The 18,424-nt window shown below is 50.8% G+C and overlaps 3 protein-coding genes across 4 annotated transcripts; 2 read left to right on the plus strand and 1 right to left on the minus strand.

Annotated features, from left to right (window-relative positions):
* The first annotated feature begins 96 nt into the window (after positions 1 to 96).
* TBC1D13 (TBC1 domain family member 13) lies at positions 97 to 10,966 on the plus strand. 2 transcript variants are annotated; one of them, XR_006170852.1, is made up of 13 exons: positions 97 to 163; positions 271 to 344; positions 491 to 531; positions 866 to 927; positions 1,173 to 1,272; positions 2,534 to 2,616; positions 2,772 to 2,931; positions 3,526 to 3,733; positions 4,458 to 4,621; positions 5,961 to 6,121; positions 6,344 to 6,401; positions 7,398 to 7,518; positions 7,626 to 10,966. XR_006170852.1 is itself a non-coding variant. In XM_042830538.1 (12 exons), exons 1-12 carry the CDS (start codon positions 141 to 143, stop codon positions 7,461 to 7,463), a joined length of 1,200 nt encoding a protein of 399 aa, XP_042686472.1. In that variant the 5' UTR covers positions 97 to 140; the 3' UTR covers positions 7,464 to 10,966. The 2 variants fall into 2 exon arrangements, 1 of the variants encoding a protein (XP_042686472.1); XM_042830538.1 differs by having other exon boundaries at positions 7,398 to 10,966.
* Positions 10,967 to 11,004: 38 nt separating this feature from the next.
* ENDOG (endonuclease G) lies at positions 11,005 to 13,339 on the plus strand. The gene is made up of 3 exons (XM_042830541.1): positions 11,005 to 11,637; positions 11,834 to 11,943; positions 12,647 to 13,339. Exons 1-3 carry the CDS (start codon positions 11,020 to 11,022, stop codon positions 12,930 to 12,932), a joined length of 1,014 nt encoding a protein of 337 aa, XP_042686475.1. The 5' UTR covers positions 11,005 to 11,019; the 3' UTR covers positions 12,933 to 13,339.
* Positions 13,340 to 13,661: 322 nt separating this feature from the next.
* SPOUT1 (SPOUT domain containing methyltransferase 1) lies at positions 13,662 to 18,248 on the minus strand. Its single transcript, XM_042830540.1, has 12 exons — positions 18,185 to 18,248; positions 18,067 to 18,109; positions 17,808 to 17,936; positions 17,559 to 17,718; positions 16,897 to 16,986; positions 16,553 to 16,602; positions 16,187 to 16,317; positions 15,696 to 15,768; positions 15,244 to 15,342; positions 14,520 to 14,622; positions 14,206 to 14,353; positions 13,662 to 14,020 (listed from the first exon to the last, which is right to left on the minus strand). Exons 1-12 carry the CDS (start codon positions 18,224 to 18,226, stop codon positions 13,928 to 13,930), a joined length of 1,161 nt encoding a protein of 386 aa, XP_042686474.1. The 5' UTR covers positions 18,227 to 18,248; the 3' UTR covers positions 13,662 to 13,927.
* Positions 18,249 to 18,424: the final 176 nt, after the last annotated feature.

Here is an 18,424-nt window from a genome sequence, read left to right on the forward strand (position 1 = left end):
CACACCGCCCCGGGAGATGCAAAGTGGGCGGAGCCTGCTGCGGTGGGCGGGGCGAGGGGCAGGGGGGCGGGGCTTCGCACCCCCAGCGGGCGCGGCGTTTCCAGCCGGAGCGGTTGCGCGGCGCGCGGGGTCGGGCAGCCATGTCGCGGCTGCACCGGAGCAGGTGGGTGCGGGGCCGTGGCCAGGTGGACGCGGCGCCGGGTGGGTGCGGAGCGGGAGCAGAGTGGAGCGCTGCCCGCCTGCTCGCTAACGGCCGCCGCTTCCCCGCAGGATCGCGGATTTCCAAGAGGTGCTCGGCGAACCCACGGTGGCTCTGGGCAAGCTTCGTGATCTCTGCTTCAGTGGTGAGTGGGACGGGGGGGGGGGTCCGGCGCGGCGCTCCGTGTGACCGCGGCTGCCCCTCCCGCTCCGATCCCCGAACTTCGGCGCGGCGGCCCCGCCGGGGCTGAGCCGTACCGTCAATGACGGCCGCGTCTCTGCTGTCCCGCAGGAATCCCGTTCGACGGAGGGCTGCGCTGCCTCTGCTGGAAGGTGCGTCTGGCGCTGCGTGCTGCCTCTCCGGCGGTGCTTTGGGGCGCATAACGGGTAAAAAAAAAACAAAACAAAACAAAACAACGGTGCAGAACTTGGCAGCCGCTCCGAATCCGCGTCAGTTCGTGCAGTTCGTCGCTGCCGGGCTGCCCGGAGGTAGCCGTGTGTGCGCCGGCTCGGCGCTGCGTTGGGCTCCGGGCGCTGCGATGTGCCCGGCCGGCAAAGCGCTGAGCGATGTGCGGAGCGCCGCTGCCCCGCGTTGGCTCGGCTCGGCTCGGCCCGCAGGTTGGCACTGCGCTCCTCAGATCCTAACGTGTGTTTGTGTCCTGCGCAGATCCTGCTGAACTACCTCCCCTTAGAGAGGGCCCTATGGAGCTCTTTGCTGAAGAAGCAGAGGTGAGGACGGCTCTGCTTGCTCTTTTCGTTCTAATGGGATTCTGTGGAGGAAGGGAGCGATGACTTCAATAATTAAGTACCTCTGTAAAAGGAATTGCTCTCGTGTGCTGTTCTTGGGGTCTGTGGATTTGAACTCAACTTAGTAGAAAATGAGATGTAGGCTGAGTGGAGCAGTGCAGGGGTGTCTGTGTGAGCTCAGGCCGAGCGCTTACATTGATGTTATCTGCTTCGTTTCCCTCCTTAAGGGAGCTGTATTCCCAGTTCCTAAAAGAAATGATTATTCAGCCTGGGATCGCCAAAGCCAACCTCGGTGTCTCAAGGGAAGATGTGACCTTAGAGGATCATGTAAGTGCTGCTAACCTTTGCTTTGCAGGACATTCCCTGTAGCTCTGAACCGTGGTTCTGTAGCCTGCATTCCTGTGCTGCTCTTGGCCCTGTGCTGGCAGGGGGGGCAGTTCCTGGGTGCCAGCCTTGTGCATGTGTCTGAGCAGCCTTTAGCTGCTGAGTTACTGGCAAAGCAATGGTAGCTGGGGATGGAGCTGTGTGCAGCTGCATGTGTGTCTTCCCTCCTGCTTTGGGGCTGTACAGCCTGTGGGTCTGCTGGGGAAGAGCAGAGGGTTGTGAGAGGTCCCTTCAGCAAGGAGACGCTCTCTAGGGATGCTGTATCTGTGGGTGGGCTGAAAACAGGCTGCTCTGAAAGGCAGGAGGGTGCAGCTGGACCGCAGCAGAAGGTTGGTTTATCTTCAGTTCGTTGATGAATGACTTCTTTAATTATTATTTATTGACTGTTTTTTGCATCGCTTTCTGCTCTGAAAACACTGCGAAGTTTGTGTCAAGGCAGGGGATGATATAACTGAAGATAAGGACTGTAAATGCTACAGCTGCTTCCAGGGCTTGTCCTGAACGTTGATGTTCTGCTGGTGTGTGGTCATCTGTGCTCTGCTGTGATCCACCAGGGCTGTAAAACTATAATGTCTGTAACATTGTGTGCGTTGGCAGCTTACAGTGAGCTTTGGATCTCTTGGAATGTTCCTTTTATGGTGTTTTCTCCTGTCAGATGATTATTAACTTATGCAGATCTTGATCTGGAGAAAAGAAAGCGCCCGTGGGAGAGGGGGAGCCAACTTTGTCATAATGGAAAACTGGTCAGATAGGGGACAGGTTGTTGGCATTATTAATGCATTTCCTTTTTGCTGGGCGTGCTGGATGTGCTTAATCAGCCTTCTCCGAGCTGAGATATCCCACAGTACTCATATGTTGCCTTAACTCTTGGGCTGGGTGCAAAGACCACCTTTGTACAGGTGGGAACTGCAATAGAGAATCCTTAGGACAGGATGCTTGATTTGGGAACTAAGTCTTGAAGAAGGATATGAAAAGGGATTGGAAATGTTGGTTTCTAACTTCAGTGAATCTACACAGTCACTTATTTACAAGTTCTGATCTGCTTCCTACACTGTGTGCTGTCTGAAGAAATAGCACTAAGCACAGTGCCAGAAGGATTGGGCCCTGTGCTGGGCTGACAGCAGGAATGGTTCATCAGTGTGCATTTACTGGGGGCTTTGGTGCACATGAAGGATGCTTGGTTTTGTCTTGTTTATTTCTCCAGCCCCTCAATCCAAACCCAGACAGCCGGTGGAATACTTACTTCAAGGATAACGAGGTGCTCCTCCAGATAGACAAAGACGTCAGGTGTGTATGGTGTAGTGACTCAGGTTTGTGAGCCTGAGTGCTTTGCTTAATACTTTGTACTTTGAAAATCGAGTTTAATATTCAACTGAGCTTTCTGTTTAGCACTGGGCACCTACTTCCTTCTTATGCTTGATTTCCTCCTGCATCCACCCTAGGAGGCTGTACCCTGACATGGCATTTTTCCAGCGCCCGACTGACTACCCCTGCCTTTTAATCCTGGACCCCCAAAATGAATTTGAGACGCTGCGTAAGCGGGTGGAGCAAACCACACTGAAGTCACAGACGGTGGCACGGAACCGCAGCGGGGTTACAAATGTGAGGTCTGGGTGTGGGCTGCCCCTGGGGCATGGCACGGTCCCTGATGGGGCTGCTGGTGGTTCTCGGGCTTTTTGTGTTTGTGTGGTGGAATTATGTGAATGCAGAAGCAGATACTGTGTATTTGGTGTCTAGACAGCTTTAGAGAACCAGCTGGCATGCTTAAAAGTTGGCAGGAGTCATAGGTATGTTTAATGGTAAGGGTTATTTTCTCCTGAGTTCCAGGAAGATGTGCTATGCCTGAGATGTCCCTTCCTTCATGGGAACAAAGCACTGAAGGGTTAATTTACTGAAGCTGAATTGATAGAGTCTTCCAGAGCTGGGTCTCCTCAAACTGTAATTGGGAAAGGAGCTGGGGAAGAGCTGAAACGTGTGATGTCTTTTGCCTCTTTGGGTGTTAGATGATAAGTGCTGCGCACTGGGTGCTGGGGAAGGTGGCTGGCTGCAGTCTGTCCCCTTTTCCTGCATTACAAAGAAGTGGCCCTGCTGTGTTTCCTTACTGCCTGGGATCAGGTGATGCAGTGGTTCAGGGGAGCTGTCTGTTGCAGCGCAGGCTGCTTTGTTCATCAGCTCTAGTCTTGCCTTGCTCTTCAGGTGAGCTCCCCTCTTAAATCGTCTCCTAACTCTCTGGGTGAATACGAAGTTCTGCCCAATGGCTGCGAAGCTCACTGGGAAGTGGTGGAGCGAATCCTTTTCATCTATGCCAAGCTGAACCCCGGGATAGCCTACGTTCAGGGGATGAATGAAATAGTGGGGCCTCTTTACTACACCTTTGCTACAGATCCTAACAGCGAGTGGAAAGGTGAGAGGCTCTTTCGGATGCTGGGTAGGGGCTGTTGTGCTGCATGCTCTGTGTGAAGCAGTGTTTCAGGATGGAGACTCTAAGCAATTCAGTTTTGACTGATCAGAAAATAAACAAACAAACCCCCAAAGCCAACAAATGCAAAAAGGGTTGTGCATTTCTGGGAGCACAGTAGACTGACAGAGACTGAACGGGCTGTGAGTGCTGAGGGCATCAGAAGTGGAGATTTGGGGGATTTTTTGTTTTGTATGAATCGAAGTTCTCTTCCTGATTGAAACCTGATATCCCCATACAAGTCCTTTATTGCTTCTTGTGCTAAAAATACGTCTGTGTGGGTTACGGTGGGGTTATTTTCTTTGCTCTGTTGCTTTGTTTGTTTCTATTTTGTGTGTGTGTTTTGTTTTTAATTAACAAGGACAATTGAAGGGGTGGGGCAAGAAGAAGAATGGACTGGGGGGAGATCTGCATTGCTCCCACTTCAAAGTTTTGGGGCTGCGTGCTCAGGGCAGCAAGACTGGGTGATCTTCTGGGCCACAGATAACTGTCACAAAGTGTCACAACGACCTCAGTGTGCACACAGGGCCTGCACTGCAGCTGCTCTGTACACAGCCAAAGTCTTGTGAGATGCACTACAGCAATGAGGTTATCAGCCCAGAGCAGCTTTGTGCCTCTGACAGCAATGCTTTCTCTGTGCTTCCATTCACTTCCTCCTTTAATTCCCCAGAACACGCTGAAGCTGACACGTTTTTCTGCTTTACCAACCTAATGGCTGAAATTCGGGACAACTTCATTAAGAGCTTGGATGATTCTCAGTGTGGTATAACCTACAAAATGGAGAAGGTCTATTCCACCCTGAAGGAAAAGGATGTGGAGCTGTATTTGAAGCTGGTGAGGAGCTGGGTGTTCCTCTTAGTCGTGGTTGGAATGTGGGGGAGGGAGCATTCAAATGTCAGCCAACTTTGTTCAGCTGTTCCTGGACTTGAATAGAGAGGTTGAGGAGCTGTGGGAAGGCCTTTAGCAGCAGGACATAGGGGCTGTCTTATCTGTAAGCTGGAACAAGCTCTCCTTGGAGTAAGGCTGGAGTGAGCTGATCAGCAAAGCTTTCCTCCCCTGTGTGAGTGCAAACTGTAGCTGTTGTGAGGCTGCCAGCTGTGACTTGGCCACCAGCCCTGGTCACCTGGATTCAAGCTGGAGATGGAAACACAAGCTTTGCTGTAAAGTTCCTTTGAATTTGTCATCAAAAACATCAACAAATCTCCCTGCAGAAGCAAGCAGAAAAGCTGCAAAATCCTGCTCACGTAATTCTATCATTTTCCTTCCATTGGGGATCTCAGGGTGCTGTGGATTGCTGTGGATTTTGTAGAATATCAGGCAGCAAACTCCTGTAGGTCTTGTAGTCTGTTTGATGTGGAAGTCCAGGGTGAATCTGGAAGGGGAAGCTGTCCTTGTTACTGCAACCTTCACCAGATTGTTTGGAGATGTTTTGCATTTAGAAAAGGCGAAATATGTTCAGTAATCCAAAAGGTGATCTGTCAGCACAGTGACACAACCCACAGCGTTGGCTGAAGGCTGATTTAAGGGGGGAGAAAATAAATGACTTACTGTTTGGCTGGCAGGAAATGGCCTTGGCCATGCAGCAGCCAATCTTCAGGAATGTCATCAGGATCCTGAGCTTTTTTTTGACCGTGCTTAAAGTTTCAGTCTCTTGGATTTGATAGTTTTAAAAAAAAAGAGAAAAAGAAAGGTACAGGCTGGAGGTGCTTGCAGTGTCTTACTGACCGTCAGTGTGAACTCTGTGCCATCTTTTGTTTCTTTCTGTGAACGGTAAAGCTTTGATAAATTCTGGAAAGGAGAGGAAATCCTGAAAAAACAGCGCCTTTGCTGGAGGGGGAGGGCTGTGGCTTTGCAGATAAAGTGGTGTTCAGATGGGAAGTTAAAATTACTCTGCAAGTTTCACTGAAATAACACACAGTGCCTTTAGGAAGAAAAGCTTCCTTTACTCCTGTCTTAGAGGAGTGTTTTCTGTCTTTGTAGACATGGAATGTGGTTGATTTGAAGATCTTTCTCAATCACAAAAATGTGAAAGCTCTTGTAGGAGGAGGTGGATTTGCTGATGTTCCAGCGTGGCTTGGCAGCATAGAGCTGTTTCAGGGTGGAAATGGGGAGGGAATCGAGGGCTGCATCTCTTATGGGGGTATTCATTTTTTGTCTGGTGCATGTCTGACAGCAAGAGCAGAACATCAAACCCCAGTTCTTTGCCTTTCGCTGGCTGACGCTGCTCTTGTCCCAAGAGTTCCTGCTGCCAGATGTCATCCGTATCTGGGACTCCCTCTTTGCTGACGATAAGCGCTTCGATTTTCTGCTCCTCGTCTGTTGTGCCATGTTGACGTAAGTATGGCAATGGCCACTGTGCTCTTTTCTTCCCTCCTTTAATGAGACCCATAGGTCTAGGAACCTTCTTGTTATTGCATCTGACGAATAGGTCACAGTCATTTGTCACAGTGGTAAGTGGAAGTGTTCTCAGAAGTCTCTGTAAGGCACGTCATAGTCCATTTTTTGAAGTTCCTCTGTAAAGAGTCAAAAGTAACTGGAGTAATTCCCATCTTTCAGACTAATCCGGGATCAGTTGCTGGAAGGAGACTTCACTCTCAACATGAGGCTGCTACAGGTAAGGGTTAAATATTGCAGGCATGGGTTGCAGTGTAAAGAATCTTGAGATTGTACTGTACTGTGAGAGGGGACTGCGGTATGGGCATGTCTTGCTGAGGTGAGGTACCAGGTTTCTGATGGCTGTGTGCCATCAGAAAATCTTAATGTTGGTCATGCAGCATGCTCATTACTGGAAGTATAAACCTTTGCATGCTGTGATCCCCACCACTGCAGGGAAACTGAGCTCACTTGAGATGAATGGCTGCTTTAACTTCCTTGGTGGTGGTGTCTCGGCTCCCTGTGCCATTAACTGGGCTTTCATTTTCACATGCACAATGTGACTGCATGCTCTCTGTTCCATCTTCCTAGCGCTGTAGGGTTTCTTCTCCTTCCTCCCCTTTCCAGGTGCTTCAATAGCAAGGGGCTCAGCGGTGTTCCTTCTGCAGTCTTCTGCTGGCAGGGCACAGTGCTGCTGTCTGGAGCCCAGCACTACCATTGACACACAGCCTTTTGCTCATGCACCCTTCCAGGCTTACAGAGACATTGTTCTAAACTACTGGCTTATAACATCCCTTGGTTTGCAAAAAAAAAAAAAAAAAAAAAAGCATTTTCCATCAAAGCTTTGAAACACGCAGTGTTAAATTTGTTGGGCAGAGGCTTTTGTTTAGCTCTGAGAATTGTGGGAGCCCAAGGTTGGAAACACTGCACTGAACAGCAGGATATCTCTGACTCTGCCAGTTCCTGCTTCGGACTGTATGGGGTGCTGGCTTTGATAAGGCCCTCTGGCATGAAGATCTTGTGCAGTCAGCTGGCCTGCTACCATTGGAGGATAAGTGAATAGAAACTTCTTGAAGGGCACTGGGGCTTGATCAGTTACAGAACAGGAAGCTGTTAAGGGAGTAACTGAACTTAACGGTGTTCTAATGCTAACAATGCTGTTGTCAAGGTTTGCCCTGTTTAGGTGGAGCGATGTCAAATGCTAAGTTGGCCCTTACACTTCATTTCTTTACTGTAGGATTATCCTATATCTGATGTCCACCTGATTTTGAAGAAGGCCAAGGAACTTCAGGATTCCAAATAGTCCATGAGGCTGACTAAAGGTGTTGGAGAAACTGTAAGGCAGAGGATCTTAGGAGGTGGGCCTGTGCAGCGCATTAAAACTCCTAGGGATCTCTGCAGGACTTCAGGTTTTGCATTTGGGCTACTGGCCACCTTGAAGACTTCCTTCTCCTCTATTTATTAGGTCAAGAACTGATTACTTCCCTATCTGCTTGGGCCCTGCACTCCAGATTTTTCAACTCTCGAATGCCTCTGTGCTGCCAAAAGCAGTTCTTTGTATCTTTTTTTTATGACTTTACGTGGGGAAAGAAACCATCTATCTGCATATCCCTCAAGGGGTGGATTCCTTCTGCATCATGAAAGTAGCTCACGTGGAGTTACTTCTGATGGGGAAGGGACAGTGTGGATCTGGTAGATCTTGGTGGGTGAGTATAGAAGGATCTTTCTCCTGTGAACAGAATGTATCCCAAGGAAGTCACACGTTCTGTCATTCAAGTAGCTTCTGGATTCTTCTCCCTCTTATCTGCACTTAGCTGTCCCTGAGGTGTGCAACAAAAGAAGGTTGTGTCAGCTTCTGGTGCGTGTCATCTGACATCCAGCAGTTTGGACCCCTTCTCATGACAAAGACCTTGAGAACCATGATGGGAAGACGTGATAACAGCTGGCAGCTTTGTGCACTGAAACTGCCTGCGTCGCCTTACCATACAGGTCTCCTCGAAAGAAGACTGTGGTGGTTTTCATCTGTGAGTGAAGTGTAGTTTGAAGCCTTATTACACTAAGCCTTAGAGCAGGAGCTTGTTACTGCAGGGAGGCTGGGACCTCAGGCTGCTTTCCTGGCTCGAACTGGAGCATATCTAGCTGCAATCAGGATTCTGAAACACAAGAAATGAGCATCTAGTTGCATGAAGACAGCTCTACTTAAGGACTTACACGGGCATAGCGCTGGGGTTTCCTGCCTCAGTGGCTTGCATAGGATATTACCCTGCATAAGCTCTGGTCACGGTAACCTTGATATTGTCTAATAGCTCTTCTTGCCAGGAACAGACACATTACGGGTGTGACCTACAAGAAAAAGTCCTTTTATTGTGTAATCCAGTGGGCATACAAGCATTTCAGTCATTAGCTGACTCCTGGGGGTAATCCATGTTTCTGTGCACCAGTGCTACTGGATAACAGTTGTGAGTTGGACACTTGTCCCTCTTGAGGGGGAAACCGCTGCATTTCAGTACAGTGCTACAGGCTCAGGTGGGCACTGAGCAAGACAGACTGTGGGAAGAACTGTTAACCTGCAGTAGTGTCAAGCTGATCAGAAACCATAAGCCTCGAAGAGAGAAACTGCCAGCACCCAGGTGCTCGGGTTGTGCAGAAGCTCTTGAGTGAACACTAATCCACAATGCTTTATCCTTCTGTGCTGTGCTGGCTCATCTCTGTGTAGCTGTTCAGCACTGCAGTTTTCAGTATTTATGGGTATTGATTTGTTAAAGGTCAGTCATCTGCTTAAGCTGCTGATGGCCTCAGTGTCCCTAAGGAGAGGGGTGTTGTGTTGTCAGCCTTCAGCTGTTCTACCTGTGTTACTTCCTTCAGGGAAGGCTGCCTCTTTGCAGGCCGCTGTCACTTTATAAGGCTGGAGAGGAGGATGGGTTGGTGCACATTCCTCTCTTCCTGTTAGCAATCCCAAGCAAAGTCTGCCTCTATGGAAGGTGCTGGAGTGATGCTGGTGCAGCCAGTGTCACTGCAGTGATGGAACATGAACAACTGAAAGCTTAAAACGTCTAATTAGTTCCTGTGGCTAACAGCATCTCCCTCTGCTGCAATCCCTATAGGGTAGAGTTTTCCTCCAAGAAAGATGAAAGGGATGGACGAAGACAGCTGTGTGATGGAGCATGCTGCCTGCTCTAGCCACTGTGTGGATGTTCTGCCTTCTGTCACTGAGCAGTTCTGGCTGTTGGGTGCCTTGCACTGGAGGCCGTTTGTCAGACCACACGCGTGGAACCAGGGGTCTGGCCCTTAGCAGGGGTTATTTCCTCCGAAACACTTTTTCTCCCAAAGTAACGCTGTAGCTCTCATAGTTCCATGCACGGTCTCCTCATGCTGTCCCCCTGTAGAAGTGCTTCCTTTGTGTTTTCTCTCTACTAGGTGGGCATCAGTGGGGGAACAACCACAATTCTCCTTGTAATGACCTGAGAAGGCAGTGGGTGAGCGGGGATCAAAACAGTTTTGTTTTCAGGGTTCTGTGCAGGCCCTGTACTTGGCCCTGCAGGAGGACCCCAGCAGATGGATGCTCCTGCAGCAACAGCTGCCTCCTCCTTTCGATGTGTCACAGGGCTTATGTTGTGTTGTTCTCTTTAGGGGTGGTGATGGGGAGCACTTTTGAAAAGATTTTGCAGTGGGGTGAGAGCTTTGGCTGCTGGAAGGGTTTTGTGGGATACATTCTGCAGCTTTATCCAGGTAGGCCTGTGGCTGCTCAACCGGTTAATTGGAGTTCTCTGGGGAGAACTTATAACAACTTTGATGCAGCAAAGGGCTTTGAAGGAGATGCTCTACTTTGCAATGATGTTCGTTCTCCTGAGATTTATTCATTTCTTTAAGAGCAAAGACAGATTTTCTGGAGGGGAGAAAAAATCCTGTCACCAGCTTTTAAATCTCTTTGTTAGTTTCTGTGTCTTCATTCCTCAAAAGCTGTTGGTGACAATGATTTTAGTTTTCTTTTTTTGAGCTCAGAAAGCATTAACTGGCTTGTGGTCATTCCTTGCTAATGTGGCCAAGCAGCTCCTGCTTTTCACCCTGCAGACATTTCCAACTCTGATTTGCTCTGGGTTGCTGTCTTCTTACTGTAGCCTGGACATCTGGAAGTTTGGCTTTTGTGAGAAGGTAGAAGGGAAAGGAGATGGAGTCCGTGATGATGGTCACACACAGCGCTGATTCTGAGTTCTGTAACCCAACAGAGTTGCTCACCCTTTGGCAGTGAGTGGGATGAAGGCCAGAAGTTGGTTTGTGGATCCTGTGGGAAAGCAGAGGGTGTTTTCCCCCATGAGTGTCAGTGATTGCATTGCACCGCTTGGTGTGTTCTCCCTTTTCCAGAAGGTGAGGAGCACACTCAGCGGTACATCAGTATAACACTTTCTTTTTGCTTTTGTTTTTACCTTGGCTGGAAAGAATTACCAGAACGGGGTCAAGAAAGAACACTTCATCACTCTAAAACTACTTTTATGCTTCTTTTTAAACACTATTTTTATAACGCTCCCTACAGCGCAGCAGGCAGCTGCATGCAGGCATCCCGCAGTGCCCGGCCGTGCTCGGGTTGAAGCTCGGCCTTCCTCGGGCAGGGCAGGGCTCAGGGCTGTCACTGCGGCGCGTTCGGGGCCGAGCTGGGCCGGCTCCATCGCCCCGTGGCTGCAGCAGTCACGTTAACTTCTGCTCTTTCCTTTTGTACTTTATCCTGTTGAACCCCTTACGAGACCCTCCGCGTCTCTCATTTAATGCTGTTCTCGAGTTGTCCAAATAAAATGGTTTCTTTGCACACTGCTTCGGGCTCTGCTTCTGTAGGCACGGCGGTGCGTGGAGCCCTTTAAGGGGCGATGCTGTGTGCCGGAAGAGAGCAGCTGTGCAGCAGGAAGCGGCTGTGCGCTCGGTGCCCGGCGCTCGCTGTGCTCCAAGCTGTGCTCCAGGCTGTGCTCAGAGCCATGCTGCTGGGCCGCTGGCTGCTGCCCGGGGCCTCCCTGGCTCTGGGCGCAGGGCTGGGCGCAGCTCTGACCGCCCGCTGGCAGCGCGGTGCTGGGGGCACGGAGGTGGCGGAGGGGCTGCTGGGCCGCCTGCCCGTGGTGCCGGTGGTGGCGGCGGCGGCCGCAGGACCTCCGGTCCCCACAGAGCCGGCGCGCACCGAGCTGACCAAGTACGGCCTGCCCGGGTTGGCGCAGCTGCGGAGCCGCGAGTCCTACGTGCTGTGCTACGACCCGCGGAGCCGCAGCGCGCTCTGGGTCGTTGAGCAGCTCAACCGGGAGACGCTGAGCGGAAGCTCTGACCGCACCGCCTGCGACTTCCAGGAGGACGATTCGGTGCACGAATATCACCGAGCCACCAACGCCGACTACAGAGGCAGCGGCTTTGACCGCGGCCACCTGGCTGCTGCCGCCAACCACAAGTGGAGCCAGAAGGCCATGCGGGACACCTTCTACCTCAGCAACGTGGCTCCCCAGGTGTGCTCTGCAGCACGCGTTGCTCACAACGCTTGTGTGGCACTTATGGGTTCTGTGCCTACGTGTGTCGGAGTGGGGGTGAGCTCTGCTCACAGTGCCCTGAGCGCTCCGGGAATGTTACGGATGCGTTGGAATGGGAACTCTGAGCAATAAGGAAGTGCTGTGGTGACTGACTTTGCTGTCTTTGTGTTTTTAGGTGCCTCACTTAAACCAAAACGCCTGGAATAACCTTGAGAAATACAGCAGAAGCTTGGCAAGGAACAACAAGAACGTCTACGTCTGCACGGGACCTCTTTACCTGCCCAGGTAAACACGAGGAGCCAGGTGGGGCCGCAGTGAGGATGTGTTGTGCTGGGAAGGTAAAACAACCTTCCAGCAACCCAGACCCCAGGTGAGACCTGGTGAGACCCCCAGGTGGGACCAGCAGCCTGCAGGGTTTCTGCAGAAGGGTGTTTTCTTAGCATTGGGATTATTTTCTATGTTTCTTATTCAGTCAATTATTTGGGGAGTGCCAAGGGTGGGTTTCCTGAGATGCAAACTAACCCAGTCACTTAGGTTTGCACTTTTTAGTCATGAGCAGTATTGGATTAGTAGAGTATTACATTAACAGATTAAACTGCACACCTCCTCCCTGCGGAATAAAACTCCTAGATTTCATTTCATGGATTGTTTGTCCACTTAGAGCATGATGTTATCTGCAGTGATAATTATGTAGGAGCGTGAAGAGCAGTTTGACAAGCTGAGTTCTCTGAACAGCCTTTTCTTACCTCTTAATGTAAGAGAGATGGTGAGGAAGGGGTCTGGGAGGAGTAGACCCCACGTAAGCTCACCTTCCCCATATCCCCCAGCCTCAGCTACAGCAGTATTTGTTACATCTGCCCTACAGAAGTAGGGCTGCTCTGTGTCACTCTGTGGTGGGGGCTTGCACAGGGTTGGAGGGGATGAGCTGAGGGGGGGTGGAAGGTGGCACCAGTGTAGGAGGTAACGTTGGACGTTGCTCTTGGTGCAGGATGGAGGCTGATGGGAAGATGTATGTCAAGTACCAGGTGATTGGGAAGAACCACGTGGCCGTCCCCACCCATTTCTTCAAGGTGCTCATCCTGGAAAAGGAGAGTGGAGAAATCGAATTGCGCTCCTATGTGATGCCCAACAGCCCTGTGGATGAGAAAATCCCACTTGAACGGTTCCTGGTTCCCATTGAGAGCATTGAGCGAGCTTCGGGGCTCCTCTTTGTCCCAAACATCTTGAAGAGAACAAGCAGTTTGAAAGCCATCACAGCTGGAAACAAGCGTTGAACTCTGACCAACCAAATCCAGGTAGCAGTGGCAGTCCACAGAATATTTCCCTGTGCATTTTCAAGTGTGACAAATAAGAGAGCAGTGTTTCTCTCAACCCCTTCCCCAGTTTCATGTAACGGTGAAACACACAGTGAAGCGTGTCCCAAGGACAGGCTGTACGGAAGGCTTCAGAGTTCTTGTCAGGTCCTTGTGCTCTGCACTTTGCCCCTAGGCTGCAGTACTGTGGGTGTTACTGTAATTGATCCCTTTGTGTGTGGCTCATTATGACACAAAGGGACGTTAATTTTTGTACTTAGGGGGGAGATTGGAGCAACACAGGTGCAGTGAGAGGAAAGAAAGATTCTTGCATTTCTGCTTATAATTTTCACAAAATGGTTTTAGCAGTAAAGCTTTGAAAACACAAAGGATTGATCGTTTTCTTATCTGCTCTTACCAAAGTCTGAACGTCCTTCCCCTTCCTGCTGAGATAAAGGCAGCAGCTCCAGCCCTTCCTGCCCTTGGGAAGGATGAAGCCTTTGAGTTGAGGGGGAGCTGGAGTCAGACTGTGTGACAGGAACACGCGCTTGACACAAGGATTAAATTACTACTTTTGAACCTTGAGGGCCACACTGCTGCAGGGGCACTCAGAATGCAAGCTACCTGGATGCTGACTGCTCACCTTCAACACGATCTTGCAGGTCATTTCCAACCTTGTGATTCTGTAACACAAAACGCTCACACGTGGACTTTCGAGGAAGTGGAGGTTTGGTACTGTTTTATTCTCTACCCAAGACATCTGAATTGCTGACAGTCAGTTTGCTGACCAGCTTTTGTCTGGATGTTGCAGCAGAATGGTCCAGAGATGCTGGAGACTTGGTTGAGCAGCGGTGCTGGCTTTACTTACTTTGTATCTTCAGCTTCCCAAAGGCTGGCCCTGCTGGGTTCCTGGAGTGATTCTCTGTGTTTGAATAGCAACAGGCTAATCCCAGAGGCAGTCCAAGTGGAGGACAGGGTCAGTGGTTTTCTTTTTCTAAGCTGTCAGTGGGAGTCTTCACAGCCTCATCAATGTGAGGTCTCAGTGCCGACAGAGAGATCAGCAATGCTTCCTGGAACAGACCAGAGAGCAGTCAGAACTGCCGCCCTCAATTGCCTGCTGGGCAAGCCAGTGGCTCTTGGCTGAGGCACTGCTGTGGGGAAGAACATTGTGGTTGGATGTGTGTCCCTTCCAGGGACAGAAATGTTCTGTGCTCACAGGCACTGCACCTCCAGTGCCGTCAGCCCCCTGCCTTACCTCTGTTCGGATGGTTCGGCTGCCTTGGCTGGGACAGGTGTTCAGGTAGAAGTCAAACAAGACGCTTGGGTCAGTGACCTCCAGGTTTGGGTCTGCATCGACCCCAGCTTCCAAGCCCTGAAGACCTCCAAATACGACAAGAATGTGCCTATGGGAGAGCATAGGGACAGAGTGAGAGGGGAGAATGGCTCTTACCCTCACGCCAGTGCAGATGTTTCAAGATTTACATAGGGGAGCATCTTGTGTGCCTTGAACCTTAAAGCAGATTAAGAATTGGCTTTGTATAAACACTTCTTTTTCACTTGGATACAGACCTAAAGGAGGGGAGGGTGACCTGGTCCACGGAGTTACCCCGCTCTGAGGTCCCAATAGAGAGATCGTAGCCTTCCTTGAATGGGCATTCTGAGAAGACAGCACCTGGCAAACACACACAAAATGTGGTTATCATAGTGGTGCTCTCACCCATGCTGCCTTCTGAGCAGCTCAGACACTTCACAGGTGAGTGGTAGCAGCAGAAATGATTGTTTTCCAGTGCCACTGTGCACCTTCTAAAGAACGAGCCCTTTCCCTGCTTATTTCCCTTGCTGCAGGAGTCTCCTGGCACTCAACTGCAGCACCTCAAAGCTCAGCAGGTACCAAGAGCCATTCCTTGATGAATGGCTTATGATTTTCCTTCTATCAGAAGACAGTGTAAAAGGATTTTGCAGGGCTCTTGAGCTCTGATGTCACTGTAGGCGTTGATGTGGACAAGTGGGAGGTAGCACAGAAATGGAGATGGAGGTAACCAGCTCTTGTCTGTGTTGCCACAACACGGATGTTTAGAGCAGTGGTAATGTGGAGGTAGAGGGCAGAGTACTGGAGGATGAATGGGGAAACTCACGCTTGTAATTTTAGCCCTCAGATTTGAGCTACGTGAGACAGAACAAGAACTTTAAGCAGCAGAAGTGTACCCAGTAAGGCTGAGATTGGTGTGGAAGCCCAGGTGGGATTAAGATCCTTCCGCAGAGTAAAAAGCAAAGAAACCCTCTGGGCACTTACTGAGGCAGGAGGCAAGGCGGACGCTGTAACCCCAGTACAAACCAGACACCGTGCGAGGGTGCTGTGAGGACACCACAGTGCCCTTCCGTACTTTAGTTTCTGAAAGGGAAGCAAAGAGGTGAACAGCCCCAATAATCACCTGATAAGAGCTGAATTTCACCAGCCACATCCTGAGGTTTCTCCTGTGTTAAGGCACCGTTCTGTTGCACAGCCAAGAGCCACTCTTTTGGTGCCTTCTGGAAAGTGAGCATGCTTGGACTACTTATTGTTGATCAAAGAGCTGGCATTTCTTCCCAATAAACTAGGAGCTATGGGAAGGGTGTTACTAAATTGTACATGTAGTAAAAAGAACACAGTGGAGTATCCTCAAACATTAATGATCTGAAGGCTGTTACACAAGGACCAACTGCAACAGGAGTCGAATTCACAGATGCTAATGGAGCAGTAATCACCTGGATTCTGAGGTTCCTGCAGGCGCACGGTGACGCGCAGACCGGGCTTCAGCTGTTTGTCAATCTGTACCTCCTGCAGAGACAGACACCAGCAATGTTAGTGCAGCCTGGAGGTACTGAGGAAGGTTGGGAGGAGAAAGGGTGGGGACTGTTCTGGCCTAGAGCTGGAATGAGGAGCTCTGCAATCAGGGTCTGTGCTGAGCGAGTTCACAGCGGTTGGGTCATCAGCCTGAGACTTATTTTGCTGCTCAGAGGTTCAAACCCAGCACAAAGCAGTAACATGCTGGAATGGACCTGCCAGAACTTGGGAAGCCATGAACAACCCGTAACAGCCATGAACAAGACAGCAACAGCATTAAATTCATCCCAGCCTGCTATGAAGCAGGATGCTCAAAAATCCAGCAATACTTGTAACCCACTGCGCCTGTTTCAAACATGTCAGAGTGCCAGGGTAAGCTGTTTTGGGATCTGCAGGTTGCACACTGCCATACCTTCTTCATCCCACAGTTGACAAACGAGCCTCTGCCTGGCTTACTTGGCCGGTCCAACACCACACCTTCTCGGTACTCTGAATCCTCATCCACCCGCATGTGGTGAGGGCTGTCCAGTGGGTTGAGGAGCCCTGGAACAGCACACAGGAAAGCAACAACTAAGGACAGAAGATGGACTATGGGAACATAAGTGTAAGTACAGCTGCTCTGCTACCTCCTCCCTCTCTTCTCCAATGGAGCACAGCATCTCACTTGTGCTATATGGTGGGGAAAAGACTTTAAGTTCTGTGCATTCCATGCTAAATGAGAGCCAGAGCTCACGGAGGGGGAATCAACAGATTGAGACAGAGAGAATTCAATCATTACCTGCAAATTGCAGATCCCCATGTTTTGGAAAAAATGATTTCCTCAAGTACCTGTTATTAGAGAAGGTTCAAATATAAAAATTGTCAGTCCTAGCTTTGTACTAATTCCAAAGGAATCAAGAACAGAGAAAACCATGCCTAGCTCCCTTAAGTCCCTCCTTTTCTTTCAGTTAAACTGAACCACCCTTGAAGCAATTAGATCCTGTGTTCCTACAAATCATGCTACACACACAGAATTTAGCTCCTGCTCCCAAAGCCTCCAGCACAAGAGATGCATGCAAATCATCAGTTGCTATCATTTCAGTTCCACTGATAAGATGCACAATCTGACCACAGTGGACTTACTGAGGGCACTCCAAGTACTGCAGGATCCGAGCCAGCTGCACACAAGCCTTTCCTCTCTTCCCAATTCCTTCAAATTCCCCTTCCACGCTCCTGAAAGAGAGAGAACAGTCTGACCTCAGTACAAGACTGCACAGCCCCAGAGGGTCAGGTCTCCAGAAGACTAAGCCCTTCTCTTAATGTAAGAATAGCAGCTCCCTCACCCTCTACAGAACTAAATGGGCCACCTTAGAAAAGGGCTGCTCCAGAAGTAGAGATATTAACAAGTTCTATCTGGAACTCTCCAAGTCAAAGATCTTATTTGGGTTTTTTTTTGTTGTTGTCATTTTTAACCTTTATGTATCTGTTTTGTTTGTTTTTTTAATACAACCTGGCAGTTGGATTCTACAGCATTGCAGTGCTTTCCAGTGAACACAGGCATAGGTTCAGATGAGAAGCTGAAGGAACAGGTGCCATTCCTTTAAAGCATCTCCATCATCCCTGCATCCCAGCTTCCAGCACAGGTAAATGACCATCTTTGCCGAGACAGCCCTGTGATCCCCTGTGATCCCGGTGTCAGGAGCACTTGCTTGGGGTACAGACATTTCTTTCCCGATCTCAGCTAAAAAAAGACTGAAGGAACACAGACGAGAAGCTTCCTGCAGACCAAAACAGCTCATCCTTACTTGGCATCTTCTCCATGCTCGTCGAACACCACGATCTCATCCACGCAGAAGATGGCACACGCTCGAGCGATCTGCCCGGCCAGGTACGTCCGCAGCTCCAGCGACTGCGCGTTGTTCAGGATGGAGCCCGGCAGGGCCACGCTCAGCGTGTAGTGCCGCCCTGGGGGCAGAGGGCGGTCAGCAGGGTTCACACCGGCTGTGCGCGGCACCCACGGACCGTTTCCACCTCAGCCAGCCCAGCGGCTGCACCTTTGTCCTCCTGCTGTTGCTGCTGCTGTTCCTCCTCCTTCGCCTGTTTCTCTGCCACCTCCCGCATCCGCTGCTTTTCCAGCTTCTTCAGCAGGTTCAGCTCCTTCCATTTCTTCTTCTCTGCTTTCCCTGGCACGGACACGAAGCCCCTCCATTTAACGGCCGGGCCGGGAGCGCTCAGGGCAGGCAGCACCGGACCCCGCCGAGTCCCCCCATAGCTCCGCTCCCCTCCTCGACCGCGAGGGGCCCTCGGCCTTACTCTCCTGCTTCCAGCGCCGCCAGTTCACCTTCCTGTCCTCAACCTGCGGGCACAGCGGCCGTTACCCCCGCGCTCCCCTTCGGGGAGCCGTAACCATAGCAACCGCCCCGCGCCCCACCTGCACGCCTTTGGGCCGCTTCGCCGCGCCGCCGTCCGCCATCTTCTCCCACGCGTTCCTTGGCCACGCCCCTCCATGGCTGTGATTGGTCCGCGGGCGCCGATTCCCGCCTAAGATAGGCTGGAGCCGGTGTCACGTGAACCAATGGCTGGACAGAGGACGGCGCATTGGCGGTGTTGAGTCCTCCGCGCGGCCTGGCGAGTTAAGCAGGGTGCGCTGCGTTGCGCTGCCCGGTGGGTG

Source organism: Centrocercus urophasianus, unplaced genomic scaffold (genome assembly GCF_019232065.1).
Source record: "Centrocercus urophasianus isolate 14NV4802_14NV808 unplaced genomic scaffold, USGS_Curo_1.0 seq_34, whole genome shotgun sequence".
NCBI classification, from domain to species: domain Eukaryota; kingdom Metazoa; phylum Chordata; class Aves; order Galliformes; family Phasianidae; genus Centrocercus; species Centrocercus urophasianus.

Excerpts from the sequence above, each read along its gene's own strand:
- SPOUT1 (XM_042830540.1), bottom strand. The coding sequence starts at position 18,226 with ATGGCGGACGGCGGCGCGGCGAAGCGGCCCAAAGGCGTGCAG. Across the intron at positions 18,110-18,184 it reads AGCGGCCCAAAGGCGTGCAG|GTTGAGGACAGGAAGGTGAA; the intron begins GTGGGGCGCGGG and ends CTGTGCCCGCAG. Across the intron at positions 16,603-16,896 it reads CAGTACTTGGAGTGCCCTCA|GTACTTGAGGAAATCATTTT; the intron begins GTAAGTCCACTG and ends CTCTAATAACAG.
- TBC1D13 (XM_042830538.1), top strand. The coding sequence starts at position 141 with ATGTCGCGGCTGCACCGGAGCAG. Across the intron at positions 164-270 it reads TCGCGGCTGCACCGGAGCAG|GATCGCGGATTTCCAAGAGG; the intron begins GTGGGTGCGGGG and ends GCTTCCCCGCAG. Across the intron at positions 928-1,172 it reads TCTTTGCTGAAGAAGCAGAG|GGAGCTGTATTCCCAGTTCC; the intron begins GTGAGGACGGCT and ends TCCCTCCTTAAG.
- ENDOG (XM_042830541.1), top strand. The coding sequence starts at position 11,020 with ATGCTGTGTGCCGGAAGAGAGCAGCTGTGCAGCAGGAAGCGGCTGTGC. Across the intron at positions 11,638-11,833 it reads TCAGCAACGTGGCTCCCCAG|GTGCCTCACTTAAACCAAAA; the intron begins GTGTGCTCTGCA and ends TTGTGTTTTTAG. Across the intron at positions 11,944-12,646 it reads GGACCTCTTTACCTGCCCAG|GATGGAGGCTGATGGGAAGA; the intron begins GTAAACACGAGG and ends CTCTTGGTGCAG.